Source organism: Hoplias malabaricus, chromosome 5 (assembly GCF_029633855.1).
Source record: "Hoplias malabaricus isolate fHopMal1 chromosome 5, fHopMal1.hap1, whole genome shotgun sequence".
Lineage (NCBI taxonomy): Eukaryota > Metazoa > Chordata > Actinopteri > Characiformes > Erythrinidae > Hoplias > Hoplias malabaricus.
This window is the reverse complement of record NC_089804.1, coordinates 28,525,687-28,540,281: the sequence shown is the minus strand read 5'-3', so window position 1 is coordinate 28,540,281 and position 14,595 is coordinate 28,525,687. Positions and strand designations below refer to the sequence as shown.

The window sequence follows — 14,595 nt, the reverse complement described above, 5'->3', positions numbered from 1 at the left end:
AATCACTCAGGCATACCATCAGAACCTTACTTATCACATCAAATAAGTGCATTGCTCTTCTTCAGAATTTGCTGGGAAGAAAACATGAGTTTGAAGTAATTTTACATTTTTTTCCCCAAGAGAAAAAAAGCAAAAAATTGAAAGTTAATCTCCATTTCTCCAGACAAAAGAAACATGGTTTTTAAATATCTTTTACAGTCTTTAATGTATTTACAAGTTTTACATATCTTTTTTAAGTCTTTAATACAAGCAGACAGAGTAGCCCTGGTGCTGTTTTGACTTGCATTAGTAGTGTTTGCATCTTTGAAACCCCAAATGCATTTAGTGTTTGCCATTTGTTCACTTATTTGTGAGTCCAATGGATTTTTGTTTTTTAATATCTGATGCATTACCTTTGAAGGAGAAAGTCTAACCGTGTTCCTTACTGAGCAAGACAAAGCAACAGGAGCATTTACTGGTGTTACTCAAGAGAACCTGAGACTTAAACAACCAGAGAGGAAAAAATAAACAAACAAACAAGTTTTCTGTGCCTTTCCCTTCATACAAAACATTTTTCATCCACTTCTATTAAGCCAAATGAGATGGAAATCCAGGGAGGCTAAAATGATGTATTTCTTAATAACTATTAAGATAATTATTCTGTTATTCCTATCATCAATGATCTCATTGTGAGCACCTGCGAATGTTAAATAGACTTCCGTATTTGCTGCCTTTTTTAAAAAAATAATAAATTATTGAGTTCAGAACCTATTTCTTACGTTTTTCTTTAAAAGTAACAAAAGGAACAAAAAAGTTGGAATTTAAAAAAAAAAAAAAAAAAAAAAAAAAAAAATAATAATAATATTTTCTATATATGATACAAGGGCTTTAGGACCACGTCCCTCTTAATGTAGGAATACGAACACAATATAACGGAGCAATCCAAAGCCGTACCACAGAAACTCTGTCGCTGCCGTGTCTGTGTCTCGCCACCAGGGGGAACATGTCTCTAGCTAGTCATTTATGAATTACAAAGATGCAGTTTTTCAATTCCTGATTAGCAGCGTGCCTCCAGGCCTTAAACAGCCGGCCGCCGCTTCCTCTCGTCAATTATCCTCCGATTCCTCCTCGGCCTCCCGTAACCAGGTGAAGAAGGCAGTAACAGATTTCAGTGCTATGCCCTTCCCCTGCTGCTCTGCAGGGTCCTTACTTGTCTCCCACCTGTAGAAAGCGTCTTCTGAAATGACATCCTCATCATAGAGGCAGTCAAAGAACATCCGCAGAAGATCTGCAGTGAATCCAAAGGGAAAAAAAAAACTAAGTTTAGACTGCCAGACCAATTTTCTTTTACATGCCTATTTCACGTGTGAAGCAAACAAACAATTACATAGTAATCAATAAAAACTATTTTATCGAAGCAGCAATTCTTCTTCCTAACATTATTAACATTTTTATTTTTTATGCTACATTTCTAGACTCACCATTAAATATTAATAATTTAGCATAAGTATGTTAATTCTTTGAATTTCTGCAATGATACACCACCAAAGAAATTACAGAGAAAAATTACAAAGAAATTATAGAAAAACATAAAACTTACTGGGTGGTTGATCCAAGGTCACTATTAGTGCTTGCAGCGCATAAAGTGCCTGTAACTGGCGCTCAGTATCTGAATTCAGGTATTTATGTAACACAGGCAGACGCTTCTGGATGATTGTTGTGTCCAGTTTACAGGAAACATTCTCATCTGCACAAGAGATGTAAACACATTCGTAAAGCTATAAAATTAACTGATGTTGCTAGTTGGGTTGGAAAGTAGCACAGAGTATGCACACACTGTAATGTCAAAAAGATGATCCAATAAATAGCCAAGACCAATAAATAATAAAATCCCTTTTAGGTTCCGCTAAAAAGAGTCTCTTTTATTTCCATTCCTCTTTAAAAGATGGCTTTTTTTGTATAGAAACATGAAGATGTTATGTATCTTGAGACATCACGTCATGTACAAATATATATTTACTTCTGATAAAGAGAGAATAAAATAATGTACACTGCAAATGGTTAAAAATTAAATAAATAAATAAAAATTCCACAACAAAGAATCAGGTGATTTAAAGCTGCCATACATTAGTCTAGTGTTAACTTTATTTGATCAAATTGTGCAAACACAACCTAAAAACAAAATACCAATGAAATGTTCATAAAGTAACTAGTACATAGCACATATTAACCTGGCTATCATTTACATTCTACTAGTGTATGTGTATGTTAAAGGATATGAAACACATTTAAAAAGTATAAAGGCTGTGAATTAAAGAGAGTAAACCCAATGATAAAATAAAAAAAAGATATGTGATGTATGGGATTTTTTAAAATATTTGAAGTCATTTAATGGTCTGTATATTTACAGTGCAATACAAAGGCTCTGATTGAATAAAGAACTCACCTTTAACTGCAGCTTTACACACTGCAGTCATTAAAGCTCTCAGGAATGTAGAGGAGCTCATCTGAGATTCATCTAAATTTGCCTGGGAAAGAGAAGGACAGTCAGATTGATTATGATCAGGTTTGTGTTTCTTAGGAACACACTTCATGCAAGTACAAGCCCAAGAGAAATGGTGCATTCTTACTCTACTGTGAATTTTAATAACCACTCAGTATTCAAAGAGGCATCAGAGGAATAATCAGAAGGCCTGCAAATGTTTAAAACTTATGAACCATAAATAAAAGCATATTTAAATGTGTGTGTAGCATAAATGTATGTGGTGTGTTTACCTCCACCCAGTCAAATATCTGCTCATCACTGGCCATGTCCACAAGTAGGAGGTGTTCTAGTTGCTTATGAAGCTCTTCTGAAGACATATTATGTTTGGAGGGATTGGAGGTGGAGGAGGAATTATCAGACAAAGTAAACTGCAGCTTCTGGATGAAGAGAACAGAAGGAAAAGAAAACTTTATAATGGTGAATTGTGTAATATAATAGCAGTGAAATTACTTATATATGCTTAATTAATGCATTCAATTTGACATCTTTAAATTTTAAATTTTTAAAATTTTTGCTTTGCTAGAGTACACTAATGTGGGGATGGTTACTTATTTTAATAATAGGTGATATCTCACGGTAAAAATCCATATGACAATGTAGATAATTACTAAGATCTTAATGTTAAAAAATGACAGAGCCAGCAGAGAGCATATTGTTACTGGTTTTCTGTCAGGATGACATCAACTGCAGCTGATGATAATTTTATACTTATTTAATTTGTAGTAAGATTAGTACATGCTTGCAATTAAAAATGCATTGTTTTCTTTTAAACTGCTGCTAACACAATGTCATGTGACACCTCAAAAATCTTGAGAACACAACCTAATCATGCTTATTTAAGTGAAGACTCGCTTACATTTTCTAGAAATACAGGGATAGATTGAGAAGAGGGACCTTGACAGACTGTTGTACTGCTGGCCTTAGTTGACTAAGCGGTGGTTCCAAAATTTGAGGAGACACAGCAAGGCACGTTTGAACACTGCTAGTGCTATGTGTCAGAGTGGCCTTGCTTGACAATATTCTAACCTACAAAAGTGGGGCACTGCAGAATACCTTTGGGAACCACTGGTCTAAGGCAGCACCATGGACTGAACTTATGGTCTGACGAATGTGCTTCTTAACTTTAACAAAAGAGCAAATCAGTTAAATCTGAGAATTTAGTTCACTGATCTGAAATTTTCATATCATCCTGTCACTACTATGTAGTGAGATACAGTGATGATGTGTATGAACGGTGGATTGTCTGATGAAAGAATATTCCCGTGGACCCTGTTGGCTCACATGCTCTGAGATGAAGCTCTGGAGGTCTTCCTCACTTGAGAGGAAATCAGTCCAGTTCAGCCCAGATTCCCTCCATAAAGTTCCAACTTTCCTATGGCTCTGGAGAAGGAAAAGACGAACCAACAATTAGTCCTGCACTGAACAGTGTCTTTGACTTCATGGTCAGCTTTAGATGTTCTTTCTTTGTTTTAAAAGTGAAGCTAGTTTTGTTTCCTTAGTTGTGTTGATAGGTTGCTTAAACCTGCTTAAAAGATAGTTGTGTTGATAGGAGTCCTGTGAAATGATGCTGGAAATATGAATTTAAATAACACAATTTTAAAACTACTCCTTGTGCACAATAACACACTTTTTTAAATTCAATAGAATAGATAGAATACAGTGATTGACAGTTGTTGTAGTAAGCATTTATTGTGGTATGTAATAGAAGTAGACAATGTTGAAAAACAGATTTATCCTTCTTAAATCTCCCCAGTTTCCCCTCACAGAACAAATAACAATAATGTATAATCTATATTCTACTTCAGAATGATGTACAGAGAGAGGAACTGTGAGAGCTGAATGTTAAAATGATAGAAGAGTCATGTTTTATGAATACAGTGTCAAACCTTAAGTTTCATGAGCGATACACTGAGAGGCTCTGGCCTGTTTCATTTAAGAATGGTTATGGTATGTGCATGCCAGCATGCATATAAGCATTTGGACCTGAAGAACTGATTGGTTTAATTAAATTTAAAACATTTAAAAGAGGTTTGCTCCAAAAAGCAGTGTGTGAAAAGTATCTAAAAACATTTTTTTTAACTTTTGAAAACATCTTACCATTTGCTTGCATAGAAGGTGTAGTATTTGTGAAAACAGTACTCCAGCTCTTCCCACTGGGAGTAATGGTTTACTTAATTCACTGGAAAAACAAGAACATACTTGTTATATTCTGCAAGCATGACAAGATCAAGATCTGTGTATAATACAGAAGGCCAGGAACATCAAGAATATTTCATTCTAACAGACAAAACTATTCCAAAAGTATTGGAATATTAAATACATTTCTTTCATACAAACATTACTAATAATCTAAATCTGGGTTTAATTCATAGCGAGCTTTCGTAGCTGTCAATGTCATTATGATAAAAGCATTCTCTGATATTGATAGACAGCATGCATTTTTTTTTTACCTAAACAGGTCTTTCATGGGGATTCCTCCCTCTTTGAGCAAAGGGCATAGCAGCTCTGCCAGATAAAGCCAAATATGAGGAATGTCTATGGCCATATCATCGGCCATCTCCAGAGTGTCTGCAAACCTGGAGAGAAATATAAAGCACATACACATTTTTTTTTTTTTTTTTGCATTTTTTGCCTTTAGTTTGATTATTTTTTTATTTGTAACAGCATCTGGACTTATGTACAACTGGTCACATCTATCATTCTGGAGGTGGTATATCATTAGAAAAACAGAACAGAGCCTATGGTGACATGCTGGAGATACTCAGAAGTTACAATGCAGTTCTAGAAAAACTAAATACTTTTCTGAAATACTACTTAATTTGTGTTTTCGCAATTATATTTAATTAATTTTTTTATTTAAGCGAGTAGCATCAACAGTGGTAAAATAAAAGTAGCAATACTTTTACTGGAGAATAAGTTTCTGCTACCCATCATCACAATGTTTGTGCCTGTATTTACGTGAGAGAGGAAGAGAGAAAGCAAGTGAGAAAGAGAGAGAAATAAAGAATGATATTTCACCCTGCATATAGCTGTGCCCGGGGCAGACTGCCCTGTTGAATAAGCTGATAGAAGAGTTGACCCGTGTGCTCTCGGGCAATCTGACTGCGTTCCAGCGTCGATTCCACACACACACGCACAAACACAGCCAGAGATGCTTGCTCCAGCTCCTCCACACACTGCACTGCTTCCTGCACATGCATGCGCACACACACACAATTCCAGTAGTCCTTTAGCAATCACAAAGGAATCTTTACAAAAACAAAAAATTCAGCACGAAAATGTGCATATTGCAAAACTTGCTCAGGGGTCATGGGAATCTTATAGTGCTTTTCCACCAATAGAACTCTGGTTCTTGAACCGTTCCGTTCATGATTCTTGGAACCTTTGTTCTTTCCAGTGAACTGGCCCTAGTTTATAGGGGAACCAAGACTACGTCATCAGCAGGTGGCATCGCTGTGGCTGAATACAGTGCCAGAGCCAGAGTTAAACTGTCATGACAGGGTCTTTGTTTATTTTATATTATTTTGTTTACCATGGTGTCACGTCAGTGAGATATAATACGTGTGTAAATATAGCCAAGTTCCGACCAACGTGCATAGTATCGCACCAAACACAGTCGCAGAAACACACACAAACGGAGCGTGTTCCTATTTTATATCTTATAATTTATTTACATGAGTGTTGTTAATGACCCCATCCAGCTCCACTGGGCGATAACTCTGTATTTGAGCCTCTGACATCTTTCCTTGAGTTACTGAACATTGACACGGTCATGGACGTGTTGGTGGAAACGATCCAAATGGTTCTAAATTTAGTTCACAAACTGGAACCGCTGGAACTAGAGCTCTCAACTGGCCTCACTCTTTGGGTAAGGAGGACGCCCCCTCTTAACGCATCACTGCTCAAGCTGCTAACTAGCACGGCTGTCTGTCAGATGATGTGACAGGTCTGTACATTTTGTCTTCCACAAACATGCTAAATTGTCATTTAAATTGTGGTAAAAAGGGTTGTCAGTGTGTGCCATCGGAGAAATTTGATTTATGGTTTCAAGCAGGCTTTAAAGTGGACAAAAGCTTACATTTAAACATATTTGGAAAACCTGCTACAGAATAGAAAACGAGAGAAAAGGCACCTTGTAGTCAGTGATGTGCAGGAACTCATCAATGATGGATTTGGATTTCCTCTCCATTTCCTCTTCAGAAAGGATGGGCTTTGATGGAACTACGGTGATGGGACTTTCTCTTTTTAATGCTGTAGAAAATAAGCATTCTTTTATAAAATGTGTATTCTATTACACAAACTTGGATTAAGTTAAATTGAATGTCTTTTAAACTAATGAAACAAAAATGCCATTGACAGGCCATTTTTAAAATGTTTTTCTATCTTTGTTCAAATTAGTTAAAAAAACACTTTAATTTTTCTTTATAATGTTCAGAAGCAGCAGTACGTCTTACAGGTTTCTCTGGGACTGGATTGATGTGTGATGCTCCTGTCCTCTGAAATACTGGATTTGAAAAGGGGTGTGTGTGTCTCCTCCTTGCTGGGCTCCTCAGGGGCCACAGTCTCCAGCAGCTCCTTACTGCTGCTGCCATGACTCACGGGCCTTGAAGGGACAGAACTCAAAACTTTGTCACTGCGACTACTGCTGCCCCTGCTGAACACGAACACAATACCCAAAAAGCTGATAAGAACAGCACCATGCAAATAACATGACAAATCATGAAAGATGTTACTGTGTGTGTGGCATCTGGCTGAGTACTGAGAAGTAGGTACAACCTAAAATTAATCTAAAGACCCAGCTAAACTAAATCGCATTTGAATTTTCAGCTCTAATCCAGTTCATTGTTGAAAGAATGCAAGGTAATAAAAGTATTGGTGCCTGGAATCAAGCCAGCTATAGATTCAGTATGTTTTAGCCGCTTCCAAAGCTGTATTTAGCTTATATTATTGTATGTATATATAACAAATACTGACACAATTATAAAACACTAAGATTTTTTACATTTTAAAAACCATTTACATTTAAAACCATTTACATTTACATTTAAAAAAGTTTTTCTTAAGTTTACAGAGTGTGGATGTTTACTTTGGTAGAGGGCGTCTGGAGTCTGGTTCAGGTGTTTGTGCTGGTGGTGGAACTGTGGATTGGGATGTGGACGATTGTAGAGGAGAAAACCTGTTTAGACTGCCACTACCAGAACGTGTCAACTCTGCAAAAAATACACACAGAGAGAGCCTGTTTAAACCTTGCATAAATATCAGCACATATGTTTCAGTGTTGTATTTATTGTGAACATGTTTGTCATCTGTTACTAACATTGTAGTAGTATATGCTGTCAGACATCAGGGAAAAAATTGCTTATTTATGTATTGTGGATTATGGTGTTGTGATCAGTGATTCACTTTCCCAGTCTGAGAGACTACATATTCAAAACAATTTCATATGTTAACAACCCAGACTCACAAGGGGTATGCTAACTAGTTAGTGGGTTGAATCAAATGTTCTAGATAAAACACATATATAAGAATATGAATATCCATACCAGAATCACTGGCTTTGGCTCCTCCACTGCTGCCCTTTACCCAGTTTAGCTGAGCTCTTGGCCCCAGCTGGATCTTATCATCCATCTGAGGCTGAGATAGAGAAAGAGAGAGAGATCATCATTCATTCATTGTCTGTAACTGCTTATCGGAACACCTCCAGGAGGGGGCACCAGTCCTTCATGGAGTGCAACACACTCACACCTATGGACAATTTTGAGCCACCATGTAGGAAACCCACGCAGACACGGGGAGAACGCACCAAACTCCTCACAGACAGTCACCTGGAGCGGGACCCACAACCTCCAGGTCCCTGGAGCTATGTGACTGTGACACTACCTGCTGCGCCACTGTGGCGCCCGAGAGCGAGATCAGTAAAGTAAAATGAATACATAATGAATTAAACTTGGAATTCAACTGATCAAAAACTGAGATGAATATAGCTAGCAGGTGACAGTATATTCAAAACAAGTATACAACTATACGCCTGATAAACACATCATATTTTCTTCCAGAGTAAGAGTCAAGTCAACATAATGCCCAGTTTTCAACATTAAACCATTTTTAAGACATTGTGAATTAGTGTGAATCTCTGCTTAAAAGAGTGGTTAGGTCCTGTGTAATACACTTAGAAGTCATGTAAACAGACCTTGGAGATTTTGGGGATTTTGGTGGGGTCAATGGTCCTACTGGTTTTGGTCACTGGTACAGTGCTCCATGTCTCTTCTCTCTGAACACGCAGGTCCCTTGGTTCTGCAAACAAAAAACAAAAAACAAAACAAAAAAAAAAAAAAACAGAAATGATGCATATGTGGCTTTATATTTATGCCTGCTGCTATTCATACAAAAAGATCACTTTAGATTCTTGACATTTATTGAACAGTGCTGTCATCAAGCAGGTTTTATTATCCTTCTGTCAATGGCTGTGGAGATACCACAAAGCAAATATAATACCTACATTATTAGTGTACTAGTCACCCTAGAAAGTTAGAGCAGATACTTTACATAGTCTTTGTATCATAGCAGGATTTAATACGTAACAGCCAAATCTAATCATGTCCTTCCATTGGTACTCTGATAGTTCTGACCAATCGCAGTTTCTTTTTTATATTTTCCAGGTATTTGTGTATTCGAGTTAACTTTATTTATTTATTCATTCATATTTTAAATTTCTCCCCAATTTGGTCACTGCCAATTCTGTTACCTTCAAATCACCCACAATCGCACCATATTGCAAAGCTATTAGTGTGACACAAGCACATATATCCTCTCAAACCAACCACTGCTATTTTTTTTTTTTATTATTATTATTTTTTAAAGCTGCTGACACAACACCAAAGGACAGCTCATAGAGCCTGGAGAGAATGCTAGATGTCCAAGCTCTTTTAGGACAGATAACAGGTTTTGGTTATGTTTAAATTGGATTATATCATGGATTCACCCATGCGACTAAATATATTACAAGGTACACCAAAACCACAATGTTTAGACCTGTAAATATTATATTATTTTTATTCATATTGTACTTCACATTCACTTTTGATCCTGCTCTCCTGCTCTGACTGGACTCACAGGCTTTACAGCAATAACAAAACCACAACAACAAAAAGCTGCCTCTGTTATTTGGGACTAACCTGGCCTTCTCTTGTCCTTGGACAGCAGCTGCTGGTGGACTTTCCTCTGTTCCTCTTGCTCCTCAATCTTTGCTTCCTTGTGGATCTGTTCAATGGTTTTGGGCCCCTGTTCAGCCCTACGTGACACCCAGTTATGCTACAAACACAAAAATACATAAAAAGATCAGGTAGATGGATTGGATAGGACTGAAAGCAAGTTTGGCAGTTAGTCTATAGCTGTGGTCACCACCTTTTGTTCTCCTCTAACAGGATGCTCAAAGTAAAATATGCACGTCAAATATGGGGCAAATATTCAAATACAAAAATTAACACCACATGTACTCCCATACCAATCTCAGATCGATCACATCCTGAAGCATAAAGCGGATCCTGGAGGAAGTCTTGCGCTCTTTGACAATTTTCTCCATCTGGTTGAAGTACTGGTCCATGCGAGGCTATTTGAGGACACAGAGCAGAGGCTAATCAGGAACACTGGTATGTTTTCTTCAGCCATCTTATGCACAAATGCCGCACACACACAAACACGTCAGCTGTCCTCTTCACGAAGTCTTACTCTGCAAAATTAAAAACTAAAAGCCACAAGTCACTGTATCTTCTGCATCTGATTTTGGGTTACTGTGTTGTAAAAACTCCTTGGCTGCTGTTTTGGGGAAATCACTATGAGTAAACAAAGTCATACCCCTTTTCATACACATTAACCTCACTGAACTACACAGCACAGACCAGGATTTTAAAACAAATCACTTCTGAATGTCATGTGTTTTAGAATACAAGTATCAGAAAACAAGAAAGGTTTAAGATTCATTGACACAAGTCAGCTTGTATAAAATTGATACTGCATAGTTAATTATTCAATTTTCCTATTTTATATTTATATACACTTGATTCCAAAAAAATTTTATTAGTTAATTCAGCTACTTTAACATTTTAATTTGTGCACATACAGAAAAGTATCAGCAATACAAAGAGATTCTGTAGAGCAGCTGCATATGAGCCTGTAGACAATGCCTAATATCAAGCATTGGTTAGAGTTGTATAAGCCCCCCAGCAATATTCCAATATCTAGTCTAAAACCCCTTTACAGCAGCAAATGTTTTAAATCTCCCTGGTAATAGCTCTGATTTCTGAAGAAAACCTGGATGAATAGGTGTCTATAGCACCAGTGCTGGCAACAGTGAATACACAGCAACATTTTTTGTTACCATAATGTAGTCAATGTTGCATTAAGGTTCGTTTTTTTATGCTTGTTGCTTCTGTCACATAGTGTCAACTATGTTTTACAGTCATTTGCAAAGTTTGGACATTTTGGTCAAATAACTTTTAGTCAACTCCTTCGACGTGGAACATAAACATGACATTTCTACACACCACATTTATATTTTCTGCACTGTCTGGCTGCGTGAGCGTGTGGCAAATGAAGGGTTCTCGGCGCTGGGCAGTTCAGCTCAGCACAGCCCGATAGTGCACGACTGTGTTGACGATAAAAACCCATTTCTGAGAGAAAGCACATTTCAGTGACTGGTGCTGGAGGAACAGAAAAGTTTGAAAGTAAGTAAATTAAGATGGTTCTACACTGTTTAGAAGCACAGCTGGACAGCTAACAGGCACTTGTAGCACACCACAGCAGACGATTTTCCAGCAAACCGAGGCTCAAATCACACGCATTTAGAGATAAAGCCTCATACCTGTGAGCATAAAGTCTACAGAATTCTGAGCATTTTGTCTGTTTTCATCTTCACTACTCTCTCTTTTAAGTCAAGTTCAATGCTAAACTCACAACTGTGATGGGCTACTGGGCAAGTAGCAGCTGAGTAGCTGACATCCAGCACAAATTAGGTATTTGTAAAATCTCCAAGCTACAGGAGAGATCACATTTGTTTTTATCTGACTCACGACTGCAGCTTGTAAAATGACACTATGGTCTTTTAAAGAGGTTCAAGCATTCTTTAGATTGGATTCTTAGATTGGGTCAGAGGAAAGAATCCAGCAAGAGCTTCACGTGTGTTGGCATTCACCTTCCCATGTTGGTGGCAGTGTGTGTGATTGTGGGAGTCCTACTTAACTACTGGGTGGAACTGGCACCAACTAATGATTATACTCTGTATTATATGGTTTATTTTCTCCAATAGGTTGAAGTCAGCAAATAAATGTGCCAAAGTGTGTGCTGTAGAAAGTATGTACTTATTTATACTTATATAATCAACCAAACATGTAATTTGCACAAACTTTCAACTTTGTGTGTTTCTGTATTGTATATTTATGCTGTAAATGGTCATACTCACTTTTGCCTTCTCAAAATCAAGGTCCTTGCCAATTGTGGTGAGAAGCCTACAGAGACACTCCAGGCTTTCATCATCATGGTTCTTCAGCAACTTGACCACACAGTCATGCATGATGGGCTCGGTCAGCATCCGAAGCTTAAAGAGCTCTCCAATGAACTTAATATTTCCAGTGGAACGGCGACGGGCTTTATCCTTGGCTTCCTCCAACTCCTCCTGTAGTCTCTCTTTTTCACTGACCTGAGAAAAAAAAAAAAAAAAAAAAGCTAGCTACACTTTTCACAGCCTAGTCAAAATCGTAAAGCAATAAAACCCCCACTTCCCTTTAGCTTTGTTCTCTTTGCTGCAGTTAAAAAGTAATTTCTACCCTCCTTGAAAGTCTTTAGACTAGATGTTGAAACATTTCTTTGATTTCATTCAGCCCTATGAATAACTAATTAAGGCAGGTACTGATGTGGAATAATTAGTTTTGGATCACAAAAGCTACCCTATCTCATTAAAGATCGCTGAGTGATGCTCAGTCACTAGAAAGACTACACCGTCTAGCCCATGTCTGGTGTCCACTAAAAACATTTGTCCAAGAAGCTAATTGTGCACATTAAACAAAAGAATGTTTGTGGAAAATATTACTACAGGTAATGTAATGCTTTGTTGAAATACAACATTAAAGAGATTTGAACTGAAGTAATACGTGAAGTGACTCTTACTGAAGATGCAGATTCAAGCTCCTTCTGTTTCTTTTCAAATACTGCATCATCCATTTTATCCCTTTCGAATTCCTTCTGGCAGCGGTTCAGGAGAAGCTTCCGGAAGTTTACTGTGGTGCCTGGTTTATCTGCCATGGGTACTTTCAGCTGTAAACATGTCAAAAGAAGTAAGAAAATGAACAGACTTTTGGGCTTTTGTGTTAAATGTGTGAGCATGTGAGTGAGTTCCAAGCCAGGTCAACGAGGTGACTCGGCATTTAACAACTACAAAGCTGGAGGTACACTTCTTAACATCCACTACATAATTTTACTACTAATAGAAAATTTCTAAATCTAAAAATAAATCAAGTATTAACAAAAATCTGTTCTGTGTTAAAGTTTACACTTTAACACACATACCTATATATGTATATTATACAGACACACACACACACACACAAATAAATAAAGAGAGAAAACGTACAGTAGCCAGGCAGTGGCACATGTTGGCATAGGCCACGGAAAAGCTGGGCTCATCAATTGCCTTTTCGAACACCAGGTCTATGACACCTTTCAGTCGCTCTTCTGTGTTGATGGTCAGCTCTGTCACCTGCTTCATCAGTGGTGTAAACATCTGTGGTGTCAGTTTGTTGAGGATGCTTCGAACCCTCCGCAAAAGCTCCTGAACCACAAACACAAAAACAACAAATAAAATCTTTAAAAATTAAAAAAATAAATATAACAATTATATTTCAAAAGGAAATAATTTTAGCATTACCTACTGTGATACAAGAAAAAAATGTGCACATTTCCTTCAACATTTTATACTTATTTATATTGCTATATTTGTTAGCCAATCTCTTTTCCTTTCTTTGTTCCCTTTGTGGCTCTTGCCAGGTTTGTGTAGCCTGTCTATATACATAAAAAGTACCACTGAAAAAAGCTTCTTTGCAGACAAGATCAAAAAAGCCCTTTGATGCGTGAAACACAAATCCTTTAGCTTTATGTCATAACAAAAAAACTAAAGTATGCTATAATGTTAAATAAAAGATCTCTTATTTGTAACTCTGTCAAATAAAGCAGAGAAAAACGTTTGTGTAGAGAAGAAAATAGCTCAGTATGATCCAAATACAATGAAAATATATTACTTTGTGGAAATGTAATCTATATTTAGCCATGTTTACATCCTTTATTCAAATCATGTGACAAGAACTGAGAGTGAAGACTGTAACCTATCAATTAAGAATGTAGCTCAAGTATAATTGTAACTAATTGTGATAATGTTTATACATTTTATAGTCGATTAACGGTCAGATAATTATATTTTATTTATATACCTGTTATTCAAATATCAGAAATAAGAAATAACTCTTAGCTTGTAAGAGGCTTCACACTTGTGAACCAAGGACAATGTGACAGACCACAAGCAGAAGTCATCCCTTGATGTGGATTGCACAACTTCTGCAGCAGTGCAGGCCATGGCGAATAATTATCAAATGCATCAATCAACATTTGTGCCATGTGTTTATAAAACCTGAAGCTTTGAAGGAGTTTAATGTGAGTAGGAGAAAACAGCATGAAAATGCAAAATGTTCTGATAATTAAAAGGTTAAAAAGATACATACATATTAAAAAGTAACAGTCCATGGGCTTTTACTGAAAAGGGGAACATATGTAGGAGATAGGAGCGGGAGAGAAAGGGGAACATACACGACTTATCAGCTTCAAGGCCATCAATAACAAATATGGAAATGCTTAGCCGTCCACGGTTTTGTTTTCTTTTGTACATAAGATTTAAGTTTTCATACAAGCTGGCTTCTTGATACTGGATAAAAAAAAATTCTCATTTATCAATAGTTAAAAAATAGCTAATTTTATGAGTTGTAACTCTTTAATGGACAAATAATCTTTAACTTTGTTAGAATTTTCAT

General features: G+C 36.9%; 1 protein-coding gene across 3 annotated transcripts in view; it reads right to left on the bottom strand.

Annotated features, from left to right (window-relative positions):
* Nucleotides 1-203: 203 nt before the first annotated feature.
* eif4g3a (eukaryotic translation initiation factor 4 gamma, 3a) overlaps nt 204-14,595 on the bottom strand; it is a 58,382-nt gene continuing 43,990 nt past the window's right edge. For 2 of the 3 annotated variants that reach the window (XM_066671082.1, XM_066671083.1), the window contains exons 17-34: nt 13,149-13,346; nt 12,686-12,832; nt 11,982-12,218; nt 10,029-10,133; nt 9,700-9,835; nt 8,715-8,818; nt 8,068-8,158; nt 7,611-7,734; nt 6,979-7,178; nt 6,657-6,775; nt 5,543-5,712; nt 4,975-5,100; nt 4,622-4,703; nt 3,806-3,904; nt 2,755-2,901; nt 2,426-2,507; nt 1,580-1,726; nt 204-1,267 (exon numbers count right to left, since the gene is read on the bottom strand). In XM_066671082.1, coding sequence (XP_066527179.1) covers nt 1,086-1,267; nt 1,580-1,726; nt 2,426-2,507; nt 2,755-2,901; nt 3,806-3,904; nt 4,622-4,703; nt 4,975-5,100; nt 5,543-5,712; nt 6,657-6,775; nt 6,979-7,178; nt 7,611-7,734; nt 8,068-8,158; nt 8,715-8,818; nt 9,700-9,835; nt 10,029-10,133; nt 11,982-12,218; nt 12,686-12,832; nt 13,149-13,346 — 2,496 coding nt within the window. In that variant the 3' untranslated portion in view covers nt 204-1,085. The remainder of the gene's footprint in view (nt 1,268-1,579; nt 1,727-2,425; nt 2,508-2,754; nt 2,902-3,805; nt 3,905-4,621; nt 4,704-4,974; nt 5,101-5,542; nt 5,713-6,656; nt 6,776-6,978; nt 7,179-7,610; nt 7,735-8,067; nt 8,159-8,714; nt 8,819-9,699; nt 9,836-10,028; nt 10,134-11,981; nt 12,219-12,685; nt 12,833-13,148; nt 13,347-14,595) is intronic. The other variant, XM_066671084.1, reaches the window with a different exon arrangement.